Here is a 22185-nt window from a genome sequence, read left to right on the forward strand (position 1 = left end):
AGATATTTCTCAAGTGAGAACGGAAGGGAGGGGTGTGTGTTTCCATTTTCTGCTGGATGCTGAGCATTGTGAGAAAATGGAACTACTAATGAGGGCCAAAGCACAGTTGCATTGTAAATGAGCTGACTTTGTGTACACGCAGGCGAGAATAAGGTGTTTGTTAATCAAAGGAGGAAAAATCAGGGAGGAGTAAACAGCTGAAAATAGAAGGTGAAAAGCTGGGTGCAGCTCGCTTCTCTAATGACACATAAGGCCGTGGTAACAGCTACCGAGAGGTTATCGTTATTGTTATTCCCACCGTGCATTCAGGTTCAGGAACTGTGAGATACCCCCTGACATTGAGCTGGTAGGCTGCTGGGTGCAAAGCTGCTCAATTTCTCAGGGTGTGATTAGATCGCAGGCTTTGTCTGGACCACTTTAGGGCTTTGAAGCTGAGAAACCTGATCAAAAAGGCAAATTCTCTGACTAGAGGTCATAAGACAGCTAATTAATAACAGGGAAAAAGTAAAATTCACAGAGCTCATATGTAGCAAATGCTCCTAAGATAAGAAAGTTGTGGGAAAGGCTCTTTAGGAATGCGAAGGCCTTCCCCATTTTGCTCCAGGGCGTCCTTTAGTCGCAGCAGGATTTGTGGAAAAAACACACTTGAAAGCAGGATTTAATTAAACATTTATTTACAAAATGAAAAGCATGACAAAGAATAATCTGAGAGTGAATACAAAACACATGATAACATGATAAAATACATTACCATACACATTGTATATCTTATGGATGTGTTAAATAAACTCTGCTTAAATGTCTGATATTTGAAAAATGGCTGAGCCAAGGAGGGAGGCGGCCAATTTTCTGGACTGCTTTACATTATTACAGGTATTATTGCATTTCAGGTTGTTTAAGGCAAGAATGGGAGACACAGAGGAGGTGGGAACACTTCAGGAATAATGAGGGAATATATTTTCTGCTCTTTACAGGCCACACCATCACATTAAAATCAATGAATTCAGAAGATATAGATAACAGAAATAAAGGAAAACAATGTAACAACTTTACTAATACTCTTGGTCCATAAATCTGTCATTTAGGAACATCTTTTAAGAGAAGTTTTCAGAGCCATGTGTGTGCTGCATTATGAAACAGTCCCTGCAGTCGTCAGATGAGACGCGTCCCGAAGATTGTGCAGAGCACCGTAATGACTTGGCGTCTGCGGTGCCTGATGTGCTGTACTTGTCTGAGTCCACACGGTTGGAGTCCCCTCCCTTTTGTCGTATCGCCCAAGGTCTCAGTCTGTCCCTTTCTCGCTTATTCTCTTGTCAGTATGGGTAATGCTTCTGCTTCTTCCCGGCAAAGCAGGACAGCCAGGTGCAAAGGAGCATGGCAGTGGCCGCACCCGCCCCCGTGCAGTAGTATGCCCAGCCAATCTGACAAGAACCTGCAGAGCAGAGTAAAGGATTAAAGGAGAACATGTTTTTTTTCTGTCTTGATTTCAGCTGCCTGTGAAGTTGAGTAGCTTCTTCGAAGTCACATATCTAAGAGAAAATTATTTGTAGATTGAAAGATATTTTCTAAAAGTTGTATAACTATAAGGAAAAAAAATCCAAAGTAAAAACTTTGGCATAACATAATTTGATGCAGTAAACATCTTTATTTTGTCCTAGTTACACCACTTCAGTCATATTTCAAAGGTTTGTTGGATCAGGAAAACAATGTTATTATATTTCTGCTCATGTATTACATGACAGATGGTTGAAGCTTTTATAATGATGGTACATAATAAAAGAATAATGCTACTTTTCTGCTAGTATATATCATGATGTATTACAGATGGACCAAGTGGAGAGTTCCCCACCACATTCACATCAATTATGCAGAACCTGCACCTTTTATAATGATGTAATAGACTCTCTGCTTCAGACTTCCTGCACCGCAAAAGCTTCAACACAATAGTTGGTGTTGTTGCTGTCACAGTAGTTCAGTTACAACGCTAAACTATATATATATATATATATATATATATATATATATATATATATATATATATATAGAGCAATTGAGGCCCAGATCTACCACACCAGACAAGACCCAAGGTGTAGGTTGTGCAAGGAGGCCCCTGAGACAGTCCAACACATAACAGCTCGTGGTGGATAAACAACAGAGGAAAGCCGTTGTGGTGGATGTGGCAATACCAAGTGACTGCAACATCAGGAAAAAGGAGCATGAGAAACTAGAGAAATACCAGGGCCTAAGGGAGGAACTGGAGAGGGCCTGGAAGGTGAAGACCACAGTGGTGCCTGTGGTCATCGGGACCCTCGGGGCAGTCACCCCCAAACTGGAACAGTGGCTACAACAGATCCCAGGAACAACATCAGACATCTCAGTCCAGAAATGTGCAGTCCTAGGCACAGTCAAGATACTGCGCAGAACCCTCAAGCTCCCAGGCCTCTGGTAGAGGACCCGAGCTAAGAGGAAGAAGAATCACCACCCGCGGTGGGTGAGAAGGGAATTTTATATATATATATATATATATATATATATATATATATATATATGGAAAAATTACGCAAAATTCACATTTGCTTTTGATTTGTTGTAGTTGTTGCAACAACTATCCATAACTGTGTTGCTTGTTTTAGAATTCAGATTTTTGTAAAAAATGGGACAGATTAAATGTCTGACTTCATACAAATACATCTGTTGTACTAGATATTGATTTTAGGCCACCAATTTAAGTCATATTTTGGCTAACTGAACTGTGTTAGCTAAAGTTGATGAATGCACAACCAATAAAATATACACCATAATGTTATTATCAAATAGAGAGGCTTCAAGAAATTGGCCAAAACTTAAAAACGGAATGTTTTCCAATCAACCAATCAATATATATAGCATACACTAAACTATAACGGTCATTAGCAAACAACTGGATTTTCCACATGCATCTCTGGGTATTTAAGAAAACATCAACATTAATTATCCATAGTTTCATAATTTGGCGATCATATTTATGTATGTTTTTAAACTGCCTCTGAGAGTTATATTGCTAAAATTAATTGTATCACTATATTAATTATTTTTCTAGCAAACTGTTGGGGAATCTATAATTACAAAAAAATTAAATAAAATAAAGAAAATTTTTGACAGGTGTGCTGAAACTGAAAGATTTCCTGCTTCTTAAACAGCAGTTAGAAATGTTTAATTAAAAAATGCATAATATGGTGTAGAAATCTGTATGGTGTGTCTTGGGTATACTGTAGAATATGTTTGATCCTAACATGTCAGTGTGAGTTGAAAGGAATGGAGCCAGATGCTTAACATTTTTGTTCAGGCTGCTCCTACATTTCCCTCTTGCTTGTGAGAATCTTTAAAACAAAAGTAAGGAGCAAAGTTTGACCTCATTCTCCAACAGTCTGGTATGCAACAAATTAATTTAAAGGACTTTTAGGAATGCTTCTGAAAGCACAACATTACTGCAGGATGTGGAAGTAACTTTTAGAGAGGCACGCTTGGATCATCATATTTTGGCTAACTGAACTGTGTTAGCTAAAGTTGATGAATGCACAACCAATAAAATATACACCATAATGTTATTATCAAATAGAGAGGCTTCAAGAAATTGGCCAAAACTTAAAAACGGAATGTTTTCCAATCAATAAATGTACCAAACCTAAGAGTTTTCAGGTTACACTAACACGCACTTTGATCCCAATGCTGTTAGTAAGTGAAGAACACTCAAATTGAGCTGTTTTAAGTACGTAGCACAATAAAAACCTCAGTTTTACCCGGCGTTTGCACATTGTTGAAATAAAGAGAGAGAAGAATGTTTAAAGCAGAAAGCAGAACACAAAAGAGTAAAGTTGATATTTTATGTTTTTGAGATTTTGACCTCTACTATTAGATATGTTGGATTTGAAAATCTACCTTCTCAAAAGAATACATATAGACTGCTGTTTCAACATGGCTAACTAACTAATAAAATAATATTTTTCTAACTTTCCCTAAAACTCAGAATTTCCATTTACGGTAATTAAGCTTTTCTACGTTACTTCTCTTCCTCTCTCACATAATCTCCTGGTGTAATGTCACCCCAGGTTATGAATATTTAATGATCAGTCACAGTTAGACAGATTTGCTGAATTGCACCAACATCAAATAATATTGTTGGTGGATGTCACAGCTTTTCAGACCGTTTTACCAACATTGTACACCCGATAAAGCCTTGGGAGTCAACAGCAGCTGCTTTTGAAAAATATCATTACACTGTGGAATCTGTTCTCCCCATTTGCATGAGAGTATCATTCTGATGCATATTCAGTAATAAATCTGGTAAATAAAAATAATTGTGAGGAAATGGGTAATGATTTCAGCAGTAAAATTTAAGTGCCTATGTGGTTCAGTCGTACTGACACCCTGACCAATAATCTAAGAGTTATGACTATTTAAATATTTAAATTCAGATAGTGGGTTTGGCGCAAAATAAAAAAAAAGCTGAATAGGAGCATAGCCAATTATTCAAGAAGCTTGTTTTAAAAGATATTATGACCTCAAATTGGATGGAAATAGTATGTATTGCATGAACAAACCCTGTCACTCGTGTTCTCAGTGCAGAAAAAACCTTCAAGTCCCACAAAATCTCACTTCACTGCCATTTGTACAATTATCTTAGCTTCATTGTCAGACTCCATAAAAAAATAATGGACATTATTCATAAATATTTTTGTGTGTTTATGATTTTAAATGATCAAAGTGAGAATATTTCATCTACAAACACCCTGTGTGGTCAACGCAGAGAGAAGTTATGCTTCTTCATGTTGAGATCTTCAGATGCAACTCACACATCCAGCGTTGGTGATCTCCCAAGGCATTCTGAACTGTCATCTACACTCCTCATGATTAATAAATGAGAAAGAGGAATTAATTTGTGTGAAGATTTGTGTGAAATCTGCTACTCGCATGGGACAAAAAAGAAGAGAGAAAAAAAATCATCAGCTTGTCATGTTGCTTACGAGACCAGCAGCAGCTACAGTCTAAAACAAGAAAAAATTAATTTGCCGGGAGCAGCAAATGACACTCTGAAGCAAGCATGCTTGTTAACAATAATTCTCAAACAGTCTGCTATTTCAAAGAGGAAATCACAATGTGGGAACTGGATACCAAACATAATTACTTCTGCTCTAGATTTATTTGGGAAGGTAACTAATCAATGAATCATTGCGCTGATTAATATGGAGAAGGTTGTTATTATAGATCCCGTCAAATTCAAATGTAGACATATTGACAGCTACTGACTATATGAAGCCATAATTTGTTTGACACAACCTTTTTTTTCTGCAGCGTTGGCTGTCTTTGAAAGCTGCAGAACTGTAGGAGAAAAAGTATAATTGGTGTTTTTTGTCTTGCTAAAGGACACAGTGTTCACAAATCTTTCATCCAGCTGTTCTGGGTAATTTGTCATAACAATTACTGACAGAAGAATGTACTCTCATGGCAGTTTGTGTAAACCGATGCAAAATAAACCTATTGATTCATGTTCTAAAACGTGACTTTCTTTGTATTCATGTCAGGGAACATGAAAAGGGGAAAACAGGCTGTGGTGTAGTTCACGGTAATAAAGAGATATGGTGTTTGGAGTCAACCGACATCTGTCAGCAAGCTTTGCGTGCTTATATATCATCTATGATGTTGTCTGCTGAAAGAAACCGCAGCTCATTCCCTGACTCAAAAGGCTGGTTAGCTTTAGAATTGCCGCAAGTCAATCATGGGTGGGTCATGCCTAATAAACTGTCCTTTACTTTATGTACCATTTTGGTTTTCCACAAATATAACATTAGCCTGAAAGTTCCTCATGTATCTTAAGATAATCAGCAGCTGCTTACCAAATAGATTAAAGGCCAACTGGCTTGCAAGTGATAAAGTAGTAACTCCAGTGAGTAAACAGAGCAAAACTTATGAGCTTGTTTACATGTTTATTGCTTCTCAGAGCCTACAGTCCAGTAGTGGCTATAAAGTCTGTTTATCTTCAGTGACTTATTTGAATTTCAGAAAGATGGTTCTTGCCTGCTGTCCAGAAACAGAAGTGACAACATGCAATTATTGCTGGCCTATTTGAGGTGAACTAAATATAGCAGAGTAGTCTTGCATGTCACTGTTTTCACCAGGGCATTTATTATTGCTGAAGCAGAGGTCATGTCATTAGTCATTAAACTGAAATTAAAGCTGCTGCAGGTATCAAGAGGAGTTTAATCTGTCTTATACAATACTGTCTTGACATATTGACATTATTAACAAATATTTAGAAAACTTTTTTTCTACAAAAGTTACATATTGCAGCTTTAATTTAATGATGTAAAGTACACCCCATTAATCGGCAGACACATTTGACGTGAGAATAGAGACAAAAAAAGCATTTATAGGTTTGCCACCTTAACATGATGGAGGGGTTTGTGATTCCCCCTACCGTTGTTGGTGTTATCGTTTCCATTAGAAAATTAGTCTCAGAGAAAAGGTCAGACTAAGAGCTACTATTCAGAGATTTTAAGGGAGAAAGACAACCTTTGCTGGTGTACTCGACCCAGAATCAGCACTAGAGGAGGTTCGAAATTGTGTTTATGATTCTGGGCCCACAAACGGAAGAGTGGCCACCTCCACATAAAGCCCACAGGAAGAAATGTAGACTAATGGTTGATGTAAGTATCTTTCTGCCTTTATAATTCCAAAAAGCAGTGTTAAATATCTTTCTAATTGTCATGTAGTGAACTTCAACATTCACATTGCTGCAACAGCAAAGTAGAAAAAAATTTATATTTTAAACTTGAGAATAATCTTTCTCACTGAAGAATGATGGACTTCAAATAGTTTGGGGATGGTCTCATAATCAAGATTGATAGGTCAGAAAATTGCTTTTCTAAGATCATTGCTAATGTCTTTCCTCCATGACATTCATTGTGTTTATACAAACCTGTATACTCCAAGACAGCAAAAGACAAAACTCCTGTTTTAATGTACATGAATAACTGACAGATGATGGTCAGTGATTCATGTGCATTTGGTTAGAAGCAACTGTATATTGAAATGAAAGTTTTTACATATAGCTTTTCCTTTTTTTCTTTTATTTTTCTTTAAGTAATAATACAGATGTGGAAATTATTGTGTATTTTTAGACAAAGTCAGATGTTTAGAAACTAGTAAGGGACAGATGAGTGCAATTATATTCTATTTAATGGGGATTTACTTTATTTTTGAAGCACTAGGGTGTAGTGATACTCTCAACTAAAATAAGTTTTCTTTTTTAAGTTCCTGCTGGGCACAATGGTAATTAAATGATTGTTTCTGATCTGTGATGTTTCAGTGGCTTTTGGAGGTAAATGCACTTCCTAAGAAACATTTTATGTAATTCACAACACTAAATAAATGTATTTTTTTTTAGAAGCAAAGCTACATATAATACAAGAGTTTATATTGAATATTTCCAATGTTGTTTTGGAGTCTAATATCCATTCTCATACAATTGTCCATTAGGAAAGACTTGAACAAATTACAGAATTAATTTGACAAATGTCATTAAAATTCAACACACTGCACTGTCTATTTAAACACCTCCTGTTTGTCAGTTGTACAAGCTGAGCTCCAAATGTTGACTCTAAACACAACCCAATCAAGCCAGCCTAATGAGAAATTTTAAAATGGATTTTCTTGCGTTATTTGTCTAAATCCCACTAAATATCTCTCCCTTCTCCCCTCTGAAGTTTGCTGATGGAGCAGTTCTTAATAAAATATTTAAATGAAGTAAAGCATTCAGCACTATTTGATTAGCATCAAATATAGGAGCAGTGAGATGAAAAGATCTCCTGCCTCCCAAGTGTCTGATAAAAAAGCATATTACTGTCTGTGAGTTAGACCTGATAATGCCAGCTGCATACAGAGCACAAGTCGAGTTCCTAGTTATTCTCGGCACATATTTATAGCTGTAACCAGCAGCTCACCAGCTAGAGGAGGATCGGCTGACTTTATATCATGAATTTTAAACACCAAGAAATCACGGCTCTACAGAATATGACAGGCTGAGAGGCAGGTGTCTGGTTTCTGAAAAAAGGGGTTGTGTGTCATTGCTCAGACACAGTACATATCTCTTTCCTAGATTCTTCGCTTATGTGACTAAAACACCCAGTAAACACAAGACAAATTCATGAATTAATGAATTTGTAGTTTCTTACCCAATTTAAACTGGCCTGAGCTGTTGCTGCAGGTCTGCTGGACTTCTTCACTGTCCCATCCCAGTGGATAGAGTGCACAGCCCGACCCAATGAGCAGACCTAAAGAAGAAGATGATGAGAAAATGATGAGGCGGCTGCAGTAGAGGAGCCCATCACAGGGGACTCAGAAATATCACGAAACATGCCTAGAGGCTGAGAAGACACAGCTTATGAAAGGAAACCTGCATCAAGGACAGACTCTCATAATTAAGCTCCTGGAGGACGGTTGGCATTGCTTTATGGATGGATCCCTCGGGGTTTACATAATTTGGAAACCTTTCTTTGATATTAACAAAAATACAAAGCAACATGTTGCATTTTTGACATCATTATTTCATTATTAACAGTTTGCAAAAGTGTTTATGCCACTTTGATGTCACGTTCAGTTCTGAATATACAATTAAATTTATCTGGATTTTATGTAGTCGACTTACACAAAGCATCACATAGTACTAATAATTCAGTTTAATTTTTACACACTTTTTTTTTATAGAAATAGCATGCCATGAATTTATTTGGACAAGGTGTTTTTTAGTTTCTAAGATAGCCCAAGATTGATCAACTGAAGAAAACCATCTTGAACATGTTCTGTAGATTTACTGCCTCCCCCAGAGTTGGCAGCAAATTGTGCAGACAGTTTCCTTCGCATTTCTTCTATCTACACTTGAAAAAAGGCCAGATTGTTTGTATACATGAATAATTGCTGCCCTGTTAATAAATTAACCTCATTTTCACCTAATCAATTTTTCAGACAGTTTTCTTGAACTGTCTGAACTACAGTGCAAACTGCACTTTTGCGAAACTCTTTGCATTTCACTTCCCTGTTATGCACCACTTTTTATTGTTTATATTATAAAATTCCAACTAGATAATTTGCTGTCTGTATTTACAACATGTCAAAATGTGGAAAAGGTCACGGTTTATTTTTACAAGCAACAGGAGGAAGAAGGATTAATTTTTATTCTTTGTTTCGACCATCTCAGATACCAGCTTGGGCACAGCAAGCCCTAAACCATTCCCCAAAAAATTCTTTGTAAAATGACACGGATTGTGATTTCACACTTCATTCCATTTTTACTGCAGCAAAACAAAGCACTCCTCAGCCAGCGAATCATCAAACTCGTGCAAATTAACAGCAAACAATATGCAAATCGCTTGGCAATTTCTCACACAGGCTAGAGTGAAAAACACAAGCGTTTTTTTCCCCCGCCATGCAATAATTACTGTAAAACTCAGGAGAATCCTTGAGGGACTGCTTTATGTCAGTGATTAAAGAGACTTATGACTGTGCTTAAAGCTGCTCACAGAGACAAGAGTAAAATCTAGTCAAGGCCATTACATTAAGGATTAATATCCTCAATATTTGCCTGTAGCCAGGTCCTGACAAGTTATTCCCTGAATGTCAAGGACTGTCTCTTAAAATTATCCTGTGGGGGCCCCTGGTAGGTGGCTCTGCCATCACATTAGCCTAATCCTCTCTGATGCGTCTGCCCTGCTATCAGTTTTGGGATACGAGGATGGCAGCTGAGGAGAAAAAAAAAAGAAAGAAAAAAAAGAAAAGCAAGAAAGCGCTGCCTTCCAACATGATTAGCTGTACCATCCAGGGCTGCCTTATTACATCTAGACTTGATAAGAAACAGAAATTAATCCACATGCTAATGGAGATGGGCCGGACAAACTGACTAACATCTGGGGTGGAGTGGGAAAAGCGAAAAAGACATCTGTGTTTTCTCCCTCCCCATCAAAGTCAAAAGGACAACGTGTTTCTGATGCAGTTGTGTGAGAAAAACAGATTGTTTGACTGTGGTAGTGCTGCGAGAAAATCAATTCAGTGAAACTCTGGCATACTGATGAGAGCAAGGGGATATAAAACAGGCTTTGGCCAAGTCTGTATCATTACAGCTGAGTATCAGCGGGGGGATCCAGGGATATTCACATATGCAATAACTCACCCATTTCTCTTCAGAGCTTTAAGAGAATTTCAGATTAGTCTTTGCTGCACCCCGAAAAATTACAACATTTAGCTGAGCATGCAGGAATAGTAAAACATAAGCAGGGCGCATTAATCCCTTGTTCAAGCAGCCACCATGTTACGGCGATAAACCCAACACCCAACATCCTGCTAGGTGAAAAAACACACATAAACAGCAATTTGAATATTTTCAGTTATATGGTGTGATTTAATGTGCTAAGATTCAAGGTTGTAAGAATATAGACTGTAAAGCTTGCCAAAGTGATTACATATGCATGACTATTATTAAAGAAAATCTCCAATTCTCTTTTAAGTGCAAGACATAGATGTACCAGCCTTTAATCAAATTGAATGTCTCTGCAGCAATACAGAAGATAAATAAAAACAAATGTGTGATTAAGAAAAATATTATGTAAGCTTTCAAAGAGCAAAATTTCCATTTCTTTAAGAGAAAAAGCTCAACATGTCTGCTGAAAAACAATCAAACTATTAAGTTGCTGCAGACACAAAACACACAAAAGGAAAATAAAAACTTTTTAAAATGGTTTCCAAATGAGGTGATTGAAAGCTAATTTTAAGAAAGAGGACCAGAAAAAAAAATCAGCATTGAAGGGATTAAACTTCTCGGCATCCCTGGGAAAGCTTATTATAGGCACTGGTTTGTGAATAAACGACTGTGGGAGAATGACAAAGAATTTGAATTCTATAAATGTCAGAAAGGCTTAAAAAAAGGACTAGCAAATTTTTTTATACCCCTGTTTAGATGAGTTGGTGGAAATGTTTGTGATAGTCATCTGATAATCAAGGTCTGAAGCTGAAAAGTTGGAGAGTTGCTGCTCTAGCATGTTGGAAAAAATGTTGCTACTGATTGTCGCACCTAATTTACACTGCATGCTTCTCTGCTCCACTATGTAATGGACTTCACAGTAATTAGGCACCCATTATAGTCAGGGAGAGCATTTACACTGCCTCCACAAAGCTGCGCATGATAGCGCCATGTGAAGCACATCCATGTCGCCATCTGTCAAAATTAGGACTGAACTTATTTTCCTGAACACCAGAGCAAGTATGGAGTCCTGTGACCTCCTGGCCACGGAACATAAACCAGATCTTACCCAAGCATGATTGTATTGTCACTTTTCAGATTTACATGTGCTTTCTGGATGACTACATCCTTGTTCTTCAACTGAATTTGAGGGAGTGATTGCGTCTGCTGGAGTATGGGGTGCCCGAGATTCTTTTACGTGCCACACAGTCCCTGTACAACCGCAGAAAGACTTGTGTCTACATTCTCGGCAAAAGTTTAGTGTGTTTCCAGCGGGCATTGGATTCTGTCAGAACTGCCATTTCTCCCCAATGTTCTCTGTAGTTTTTCTGAACAGGATCTCAAGGTTTACTGTGGAGAGGCAGTTGTCTGGCTGGGGAACCTCTAGGCTCATCTTAGATTTTTTTTTACCTATGATTTGGTTCTAGTTAAATCAAGCAAGGACTTTCAATATATGGAGGAGTGGTTTGTAGTCTGAATGCCTCTTAATGGAAAAAGGAGGACTGCTTCCTCCAAGCAGGGGGTTGGTCTTTGAGTCAATAGGAGGAGTTCAATTGCATTGTTGACGATAAAATAGATTGAGAGCTGACTATGTTGGTTGGGGTTGTGTGTGCAGTAATCCAAGTCTTGTATCAATCTGCCAAGATGAATGTGTAGATACTGTAACAAGATGTATACATTTCACCTCTAAAATCTAAATCATGAATGAATGGATGGATAATTTAAAAGCAGAAGGAGAATTCTCACAACAACAAATATATCAGTCAGTTTTTTTTCATTTGGCAAAATCAGAGGAGGTCAGACTGCAAACAGTTGCTGCTTCCAGCAATTTTAAAATGGGAACTCTCTGATCCTGCAACATTTGAGTGGGTGAAATCAACGTAAGGCCTCACAATTTACCATGACACCATTAAGACAGACATGGCATAGAACAAATCAAAGTGGGGGCAGATGAATAAAAATATGAACGAATCACTAAGGTGTAATTCAGGTCTGTGTCTAATGTGGTCCCACGTTCCTCGTTTGGCTTTTATCTATTTGATTTATTTATTTTTTCTGGAGATAGATAAATCCAGCAAATCTCATCCTCCACACTCAGTATGCGGGTTATTGAAAACTGGAGGTAGGAAAGCTGCAGACTGGGATGTGGGAAAAAGATTAGTAAGAGTATAAGACGTTCTTTCACAGAATGTTTGCAAGCCAAAATGTTAAAAAAACATGCAGAGCTTTCAGAGGCAACTACCTTTAGGCTCTGATTCTGCATGCACGCTGCTGTGCAGAGATACTTCCTGTCCTTTTCACCAAAGCTGACACCAACACGCTACAATTTGCACAAAAGAGACATTTGGGGATTTGTTTCATTTCACGTGTGCTTGTCAGCTGCTGGAACACCTAAGAGTTTCTGTAGCTGTTTGAGCCACAAATGAGTGCAGCCCAGGAATAATTTGTTTCATTAATGAGTTTGATAACCCACCAAAACTCTATCTATCTATCTATCTATCTATCTATCTATCTATCTATCTATCTATCTATCTATCTATCTATCTATCTATCTATCTATCTATCTATCTATCTATCTATCTATCCATCTATCCATCTATCCATCTATCCATCCATCCATCCATCCATCCATCCATCCATCCATCCATCCATCCATCCATCAAGTGGCAGACTGTTGGTACCCCAATAACTAAGAAATTACTGCAATTGAGGCATTTTTCAAATTTATAGTTTCCTTTGCTTTATAATAGAACTTTGTTTTATAAATAGTTTTCTCAAAGGCATGACTGGAAAAAGCTCTTTCTGTCATACAGATGGAGAGTTTATTAAACTCTACTGGGACCTAAAGTAAAACTGAGTGCCTGGGTCAGTGCATGGGATTAGGTTGCTTAGCTTTAACTTAAGGTGATGTCAAGGTAGCTCTCAATCTACAAGTTACGTGGCAAGATCCTTTATTTTGTCTGTGGTCATTGGGTGTGGGGGCTTGCAGTGTTTGGGTGCTGTGGCTTTGTGAGGTGGCTTGCTGGGTTGTTTGCCCTCTGCCGCCTCACGGTGCTTACTGCTTCAGATCTATACCTGCCCTGTGCTGCTGTATTTGTAGGCTTGTCGCCATTAATCGTATGATAAATAAAACGAGGTCGATAAATCAAAATGTGGTCAATAGTTTAAAGGTGCAAAATTGATTGTGGGAACTCTTGCATCGGTTACTAACCAGGCTCATGGAGTGGTACCACAGAGTGCAGTATGAAAGCCCCATGAGCAAGAGCAAGCGAGGTTTAAAGTGAGGGAACACATTTGAATTCAAACCGAATGGCCGTGCTGAGCCACTTAACCTGCGGAGTCGGCATCTTGGATTTGTTGTAAAACAGAAGCAACTAAACATTGGAAATACAACGAATATGTATCAGCACTAAACTTGTAATCATCTGATGCAGATTTCCCAGCTTGGAAAAAACAAACTACAACCAGCGGTGGACTGTCTTACCGACAATGGGGTGTATAAATGACAAACAAAACACAAAAACGCCAGGTGAAAATTAATACAGTTTATTTAAATGATAAAGAGATGCTGCCCTTTAATCTTATTATAAAACCAGCATTTCAAAAACTGCTACAAATATTTGACACCCAGTACACAGTAATAAGCATAGAAGTTTACACTTTTTATTAAAACAAAAGTCCTAGCTGGCACTACTGTCTGTTTTCCCAATCTAAGCCTAATGATTAATTTATTTTGAAGGGCAAGTTTGTTTACAGTGACTTCATAATCCATTTTATTTGTTTTTCATTTGTGTATGTGTTTGAGATATTTAAAATGTTTTCCAGTTCCAAATCTAATGGGTGGTATTTTCTGATATTTTTATTATGAGACTATGCCAAGAAGAATTCATTTTAAAGCTTTTTACACATCTTTACCAGGGGGACCAATAAATGTAGCAAGTACTGTACACTTAGTTCCCTGGACTCACACTTTCTGAAAACTGCAACATGAAAGCAACAAGATTGAAGCAACACTAAAGTCTTCATTTTAACACACTTTTACCACTTGCAAACCAGAAGTTACATTTAGAGTTAAAAATTCTGATTTCCTTCTGCTACTAAGAACATCCTTAGAAATAAATCATCAACTATATAGACAACTAGATTTTTTTGTGTACTTAGTTTCTTCCACCAAAGCACAGACTGGAAATCTCCCCTTTTCACAAACAACTTAACTTTGCTTCAAGCAAAAGGTCATCTCATGATGAAATTGTTGCAAGACTTCACGGAGCTACCACGAGGATAGTTCAGGATAAATTCGACAGAGGGCTGTTTTATAGGCAATGCAGCTGCTCCATCACACTGTAGAAGAGGACGAGTTACAAAAACTGACAACACTGTACTCTTTCTGAAAGGTTTATGGTGACTCCAAAGAACTACTTAGTTTTCTTTAAAAAGGATCAATAACAACATCAGTTAAAAGTTTCATCTGCTTTCAGCTATCTGGGAGTTTAAAAACGGGTCCATCAACACATATCTTGGAGAACTGTTTATTTTGCACAATGTGTTTTGCCAATAATCAATTTTTTTGGGCTCAGTTGCTATGGCAGCCAGCTGATACTTGATGGAGTTCAGTGGAGGAGGTGAGGAGGAAGAGGAAAGGGTCAGAATGAGTGTACCATGCAGAATATAAAAGGGCAGGCCAGCTTATTCACAGATTGAGTTTCAATTGATCTATGCTCAGTCATTATCAGGCTCACTATCACAGGCCTAATGGCTCCTATGAAAGACTCATGTATGGACTGTGGAAGAAAGAGAGTTAGGTTGAATAGACTTAACCTGATACAATCAGCTGCACATATCCAATATTCAGTTCATGAGTTCTGCTCTAATATAGCAATCTTTATTCTTGCCTCAGATTTCATCATCATAGTCGAGTTGAGTTTTGAAAGGGAGGTTTGAATGCTTTAAAAAGCACACAGAGAACAGTTTTTTTCTTCCAGGGTTGCGCTCTTTTTTTCTGTCAAAGCTTTTTACCTGAATGAAAAACTAACCCCTTTTCATATCCCCTCACATTCTCTGATTTGCAGAGTGGCGATGCCTTTTGTCTGGCCCTCCTGCTCTCTTCGTTGAGACCCCAGGAATTTCTTTACCCTCCTTCATACTCCGAGACAATGCCATTCAAGGTTATCATTCAAGAGGCCAAAGAGGGCAAGGGGGAGAAAAGGCATCTGTTAAAGCTGGGAGACTTTTGGTGGCCAGGGAATTGGGGTTGGGGAAGGGCTTGAGTAACCCGGATTATTGTAAGACATCCCCTTTAGGCTGTGCGGGATTAAGTAAGGAAATCTGAGAGCAACATCAAACGGCAAAATTAAAGACCTGTAAAAATCAAAATAACTTTCAGTCTAATATATCATTTGCTCAGACTTTATTTCATTTTTTATTTATGACAGCTAGTGATTTAAAAGTCACTGAAAAACTGCACATTCAGATCAGTTTGAATAGATATTGTTAGTATATCAATGTCAGACAAACATTATTATCCAGGAGACAGGAAACATTTTAAATTAAATGCTGCATTGAAAACTCTTCCTATATCACTCACATGAAGCTTTCAGAAGTTATGTGACTTGCATGTTTAAAAATGGATTAAAATGGACTAAAAATGTTTAGTCCATTTCCATCTGATTTTCCAGTCGTCCGAAAATCTTTGCAATCTGACTGTGTCTTGGCCTAATCGTGGTGCATTGTGTAGCACTTGGGGTAACAAGAAGTGATTAACACCTCACAACTAGCTCTTCATTAGCATTTGTATGGTGGAACGTAAATCAAACCCCTTTGCAGTTCTGGTGTTGAACTGTAGAAGCAGTGCCACAAGCCAAAATTATCTGAAATTCTCACAAGTCACTCACCGCAATGCTTTTCAAGGAAGTAACCTTGCCTACTATGATTAAGTGCCACAAGCAATGTGATATGTTACAATTATGACTAGATGTTGCCTGCTTGAAAGTGGACTTGTGAGTAAAAAAGATAGGGAGAAATTTGAATATTTGAGATTATGATCTCAAAGGAATATGGAACATTCTCTTCTTGTCAGATTTAAAGCTACGACGTGTCGTAAACGCATGTACGGTACCAACTGTCTGCGTCTGAACACTGGGATGTGCAGTGTGAGAACATGATTTGTGGGTTATAAATTATTGAACCCTGCATTGTGGTTGTAGAGTTTGAGCTGGAGCTGAATGCAACAACTGAAAATATGTCGGTGTAAGCACAGCCTAAGGAACCCTCTCGGCATGTTGAGGCCTGTCCGTTCCCTCACTTGAAACCCAAGGCACACATCAACATGTTCAGCATGCACACCTACATTTCTTATCATGTTTCAATTCTCTCTGTTGTCTGACTTGCATCAACACAGTCGCTTTCAGAAAGGCTTTAAGCCATGTGGCCACTGCTTCAAGGGAAAGCTGAAGAGCTTGTCTTTTTTTCTCTTTGAGCGAGATGGGTATCTGGAGTTTTGTTTGAATAAAGGCGGAAGAGATGGTAGTTTGAGTGGGTGGGAGCAAAAAAGGGAAGGATTTATTTAAAGTATGAGAAGAATGTGTGATAAGCAATGTGCAGAGCAAATCATTTAGCTGCGTTATGCTACCAATGACGAGGACTAAGTGTCATTTAGCCAATAGTCTAGGCATTGATGTTGTATCAATACTTATTGATTTATAAATCTATAATACTTTACTTCACAGCTGCTGCTCATCACTGAAAAATAAAATGACCTCAAACGACATCCACTTTTCTTTGTTCTTAAGTTGATTTTTAAACTCAAATGAAAATAGAGGAAACAATATCTGACCAAGGCACCAACCTCAGAGCTTTGACACAAACAGCATCCGACAGATCACGAGGACGGCTACAAATGTTTCTAGGAAGCAAATCACCCCTCTGACACCAAAAAGGTCAAACTGATGACCTTATTTTTTTGTCAAACTTATTTTTTGTACAATATTACAAAAAATAACTGAATTTCATGAACTTCAGCTAAAACTGCTGGGAATATAAACACTTAGGAAGAGCATTTTTACTTTTTACAATCCTACTGCCATCGTACTCAGGAGGAGTTTGGTTTTGTTCGACACTTTGGGTTTAGGTTTTGTGGTATTTTTGATTCATGTTGTACTTTTATTGCATTTTTAATTATTATTAATTTTTTATGGCAAAAATATAAACTTAAAGTCAAACAAAAAAACAACCAAGAATATGAAGTGGTGCAGCTTGGAATAAACTGTGTATTCTGATAGCCGATTCTTTAAAACACTGTTCAAGATTTGTGAAGCATTAATGCTAAAATATGCAACTAAATTATTTAAATTTGTGATGATTTCAGCTCAATATATAATGCTGTTACTTCTTTCACAAAAATCTAAAGAAAACACAAGAGTGTACAGAATAAGCCAATGTAGTCAGTCTAATATTATCTACCTATGCAATAACAATTAATCCGACAACATATACTGTGTACTTAACATAGTGTGTGATAAATACACAACTGTGTGTATTTGCCAAGTGTCAAAAAAGTTGACACTTGGGAAAAAAAATACATTTAACACAAATGTTGAGTGCAAATGATGCCTAATGTGGCTGTAAATAATTATTTTTTTCATTTTCACCTTATGATTGAAAAGGGACGTTTTTTGTGTCCGACATTGTTTTTCAGGTTAGTTATTTAAAAATAAAATAATTTGAACCAAGACTTTTCCAAAGAACAAATTACACCTTATCCTAAGACACTTGCAGGTTTTCTGCAATCTTCCCTAAGTGCCAACATGCTTGCATGGCTGTGACATTACAGCTTGTTTGCTATAATGTATAAATGAAAATCTGAACAGTGCAGCATTTTTCAAGGGGAACAGCTAACCTGTCAAATTAAGAAATAAAATTATGATTATAACTGTCATTTATCTTGCTGTCTATCTGTTAACTGTTATTCTTGCACGCAAAACCTCATGCAAAGTATTAAAGTATGAGGTGTGCTGTCATAACAGTTGCTTTTAAAGAGGAACCTCTTACTATCAAAAGTACTTGAATGTTAAACGCGTGAAGTTTTTTGAAATAAGCTGTTCTTATTCTGTCTCATGTAGATATTTTTCAGACCAAAAGAATCAAATGAATTCCAGAATGATGCCCAGTGTGTGTTCACCTCATGCCTTTTTTCTGTAACACTTTTGTTTCTTTTTTCTTGTTCACCCATCAGTCACTAGTCTTGGCCCTAGGGCGAAGCAAGCTGTTTGCTTCATTGATCTCAGTTTAGTGCTATTGCTGCAGGCATTTGGGTAAAACCTGGTCTTATCTAATCACACTATTCATTTGTCACAGCTCTTGCCTAAAACCAGCAATTAATAAACACACCAATTACAAGAGCAAAATTAACTCCTGCCTCATTAAGCAGTGGTCAAAACAGCATTACAGGTCTACAACTAAGGAGCACAAAGCACTGAAGGGATCTCACACAAACTGAAAATGGATTGCTCTGAGTGTGAAGGAAGTCATTTAATGAAGAACATTTTCTAACAAGGTAGGAAACAGAAGGTTTTATTTACTTAAGGTCATATATTTTTTTTCTGTTTTTTCACCCTTTCCAGGAAAACCTGGTCTCATCTGATCTCATATTGCAAATTGAACAGTCTTTTTCCTCCTTAGGAGTTGTCAAATCAAAACCTGAGAAAGGTTCAGCAGCATCTAAAAAAAGATTCTCTCATTACTTCTACTAAAATGCAACACATACCTCTTTAATTAATGAAGTATAAAGGAGAATCGAAGGCATTAAAATAGTGAGAATGTTTGATTTAAAGTCTGTTTTTGCAACTGACTCCAACTGCATTTTATATTCCTGCTTCATTTTTCCCGGTAAATAATGAATTTCAAAAACAAATTGCTGCTCAAGTTTTAATTTAAAGTGGACTCACATATGCAGGGAGGTGGAGGATCACAACTGCCTGCATAGTTGAAGACTGCAATGACTCAAGACCCCCTCTGAGAATGTTTATAGCAGCATAATTTTAAAGTTCAAATACCACATGTGCCTAACATACATTAATATATAGGAGGAACCAAATTAACACTACAACAGAAGTTGACATAATCATTCATGCCTGTTGCAATAAGCAGTTAATCAATTAATAACATGATAAATAAAATGAGTTTGATCATTTCAATTTTGATGATTTTTTAAGGTTTAAGGTTTTTATTTGTGTTTGAGATCCTAGTCCAGGTGTCCATCATGTGACTGACACTCTCAATCTCAGAGGAAAGGAAATAGATCATAATGACCAAGACCAGCCAAGACAATGCCAAGATTCGAGCCTGTCAATCTGAAAATGCTAAAACACTCTGCACAGTAAAGCCTGTTTAGTATAAACAGTCATTGAGGGGGAAGCTCTACTTCTACTGACATCTTCACGGTAAACTTATTTTGAAGCTGCCTACATGGACAAGCCAAATGCCTTCAGGGGAAAAGTGTCATGGCTGTCAGTGTTACTGGTGCATTAGTCAAGGCTTGCAGAATAATGAAGTAGGACTAACTCCAAATTCCTTAACTGGACCTCAGTTCAACAGGAAGATTGTTGAAATTTGGACACAGTTAGGTGTTCCACAAGGACAATTAAACTAAACAAGTATCAAAATGATTTCAGAAATTGATAAACATGATAATATTTGGCTTCCAATCTCAGCTTTGTTAATAATGGGTAGATCATGCCTAAAAGATCTATTCAACTGAAAATTTATTTCTGAAGGGTGTTCAAGCATCCAGCAAGGGTTATGCAAGAGGGTTGTTGATTGCTAGAAAAAGAGTGTGGTTTCTAAAACATGTTAGGAAATCTTAAACCAGGTTTTAGTGGGTGTGTATCTACATATTCAAGTTTTTTGGACCATTAGATTCAGATTTGTGCACCCATTTTTTGACAGTTGTATGATCCTTCCCTAAAAGATGCCGATTTAACTACATCTTTAAAGCCCCACTCTTAGCACAACATTTGTGCCCGTGATGACTGCAAGCAAACGCTACAAAAACTGACACTGACATGCATACCAGACTGAAATGAAACTCAAAAATGTGACAAGGATTCTCTCCATGAGGGAAGAGAGTGGAGTGAAGAGAAGTTGAGATGCAAACAACAAAGCCAAAGGGTATGGAAATCCTCCTCCGGGTAGGATCCACATTATAGGGTCCTGGAAGTGTAGCTGTTCTAACTGGGTCATGTCTGATGTGTTGAGCTACAACCTCTTCCCACTGACACAGCCTGATCGAGAAGCATGGCAGTTGGGTATATATACCTAAAGCAAAGTATTCCACTCTTAATTACTCTTTATAATGATCTGTAAGCATGCTAATGCCAGTCCTTCTGGGGAGAGGCATATCAAAAGATGCTGATGTCAACAGTGTAATATTCATGGTAATCACATCCAAATATGCAATGAATGTTTTAGCATCCACCACGCATTACCGCCAGACTTCAAAATGCCTCTCTGACAGTACTGGGGCTCATCATGTGAGCAGCTTCATACCACAAACACAAAGAGCCTCCTTTCAAAAGACAATGCAACGCTTCAGGGATCTAGCAAAAATTGACTCCCACTGGCAAGTGGACTAAGTACTTCACAGCCTGTGTTTAAAGTCCCACCCTGCTGCTTTCATGCCTGCTTCTGGGACACACACACCCACCAGGCTTAATAACCCCGGGGGGAATCGAGCTAGATCGAGCTTAAGCAACCTTACCCTCCTCCCAAAAATCGAACATTTGCTAAACTATCAGGTCACTCTGACAGCCTGGATTTTAATGTCTGGGTGTGATATGAAAACCATTCTGGAACAGTAGAGGTCTAGACAGGTCATGAGACTACTCTAAGGACTCTGAATAATGCTGAAGACATTTCCATGATTTTAAATAAACTGCTTAGAAAAACGATTTAAACTGCTCTGACTTTTCCACATTTTGTCCCATTACAACAGACTTTAGTGTATTTTGGGGGAATTTTATGTCATAGACCAACAGAAACTATCACAAATTGATCACTTTCTTTAAAGAGCAAGAAAAGCAAGAGCAACAAAATGGAATCAAAAAATGCTAGAGCCTGCAGTAAACTAGAGACGGACTAAGCCAGTTGTGGATGTAACTGTAATGGTATGTGGGTTTACAAAGAATTGATGGAGAGTAAGCACAAATTCATCTTATTTTTCAGAATATTTATTTATTTATTTATTTTTTAAAAACATGCTTTTTTAAAAATTCATAATACTGTGTAATCTTATAACATAAAATCCAAAATAAATGCATTCAAAATTGTGGCTAGAATGAGGCAAAATATAAAAAAGTTTCTTTGTTTATATAATTTTTGAATTGTACCCAGTGGAGCTAAAGCATTAGAACCTATTTAACATTATGTCTAATGTTACATAAGTCCTAACAAAGCAATTTTATTCACTTTCTTTTGACAGCTATGTCTGCTTTTCTGATTCAAAGATGTTCCTCAGTTTGTGACGTTGTGTTCTTTTTCTTTTTTTTTTTGTCACACCCTTTTTGATCAGTACAGGAGAAATAACCTTTTATGAGTTATCTCTTTTGCATTGACAGAAAGAGGTTATGCAGAAGCTCAAGTAGCTCCACTTTCATCACACGCTCTTATCGTGACATTTGACAGTCCCCAAGAATAAAAGAGAATGGCAGAAATGAGAGCACAATATATAGCATGTCAAATCATCTGCGAGCGGAACAATAGGGCAACATGAGAAGGAGACGGAGATCAGGGTGTGCAGGGGATTTTGTATGGTATTGAATTGGAATAGCGATCCCATAATCATATCATAATATCTGGTTTATCCTGTCCGCTCAAGGATAAAAGTTATTTCTGCTTCAGTGATTCCACAGATTGAAAATAAACAG

The 22185-nt window shown here is 37.5% G+C and overlaps 1 protein-coding gene across 1 annotated transcript in view; it reads right to left on the reverse strand.

The window, feature by feature from the left end:
* Positions 1 to 657: 657 nt before the first annotated feature.
* LOC122832579 (LHFPL tetraspan subfamily member 6 protein) overlaps positions 658 to 22185 on the reverse strand; it is a 65747-nt gene continuing 44219 nt past the window's right edge. Inside the window, exons 3-4 of the mRNA XM_044119468.1 lie at positions 8211 to 8309; positions 658 to 1432 (exon numbers count right to left, since the gene is read on the reverse strand). Of these exons, the coding sequence (XP_043975403.1) occupies positions 1314 to 1432; positions 8211 to 8309 (218 nt within the window). The 3' untranslated portion in view covers positions 658 to 1313. The remainder of the gene's footprint in view (positions 1433 to 8210; positions 8310 to 22185) is intronic.

Source organism: Gambusia affinis, linkage group LG06, assembly GCF_019740435.1.
Source record: "Gambusia affinis linkage group LG06, SWU_Gaff_1.0, whole genome shotgun sequence".
Taxonomy (NCBI): Eukaryota; Metazoa; Chordata; class Actinopteri; order Cyprinodontiformes; family Poeciliidae; genus Gambusia; species Gambusia affinis.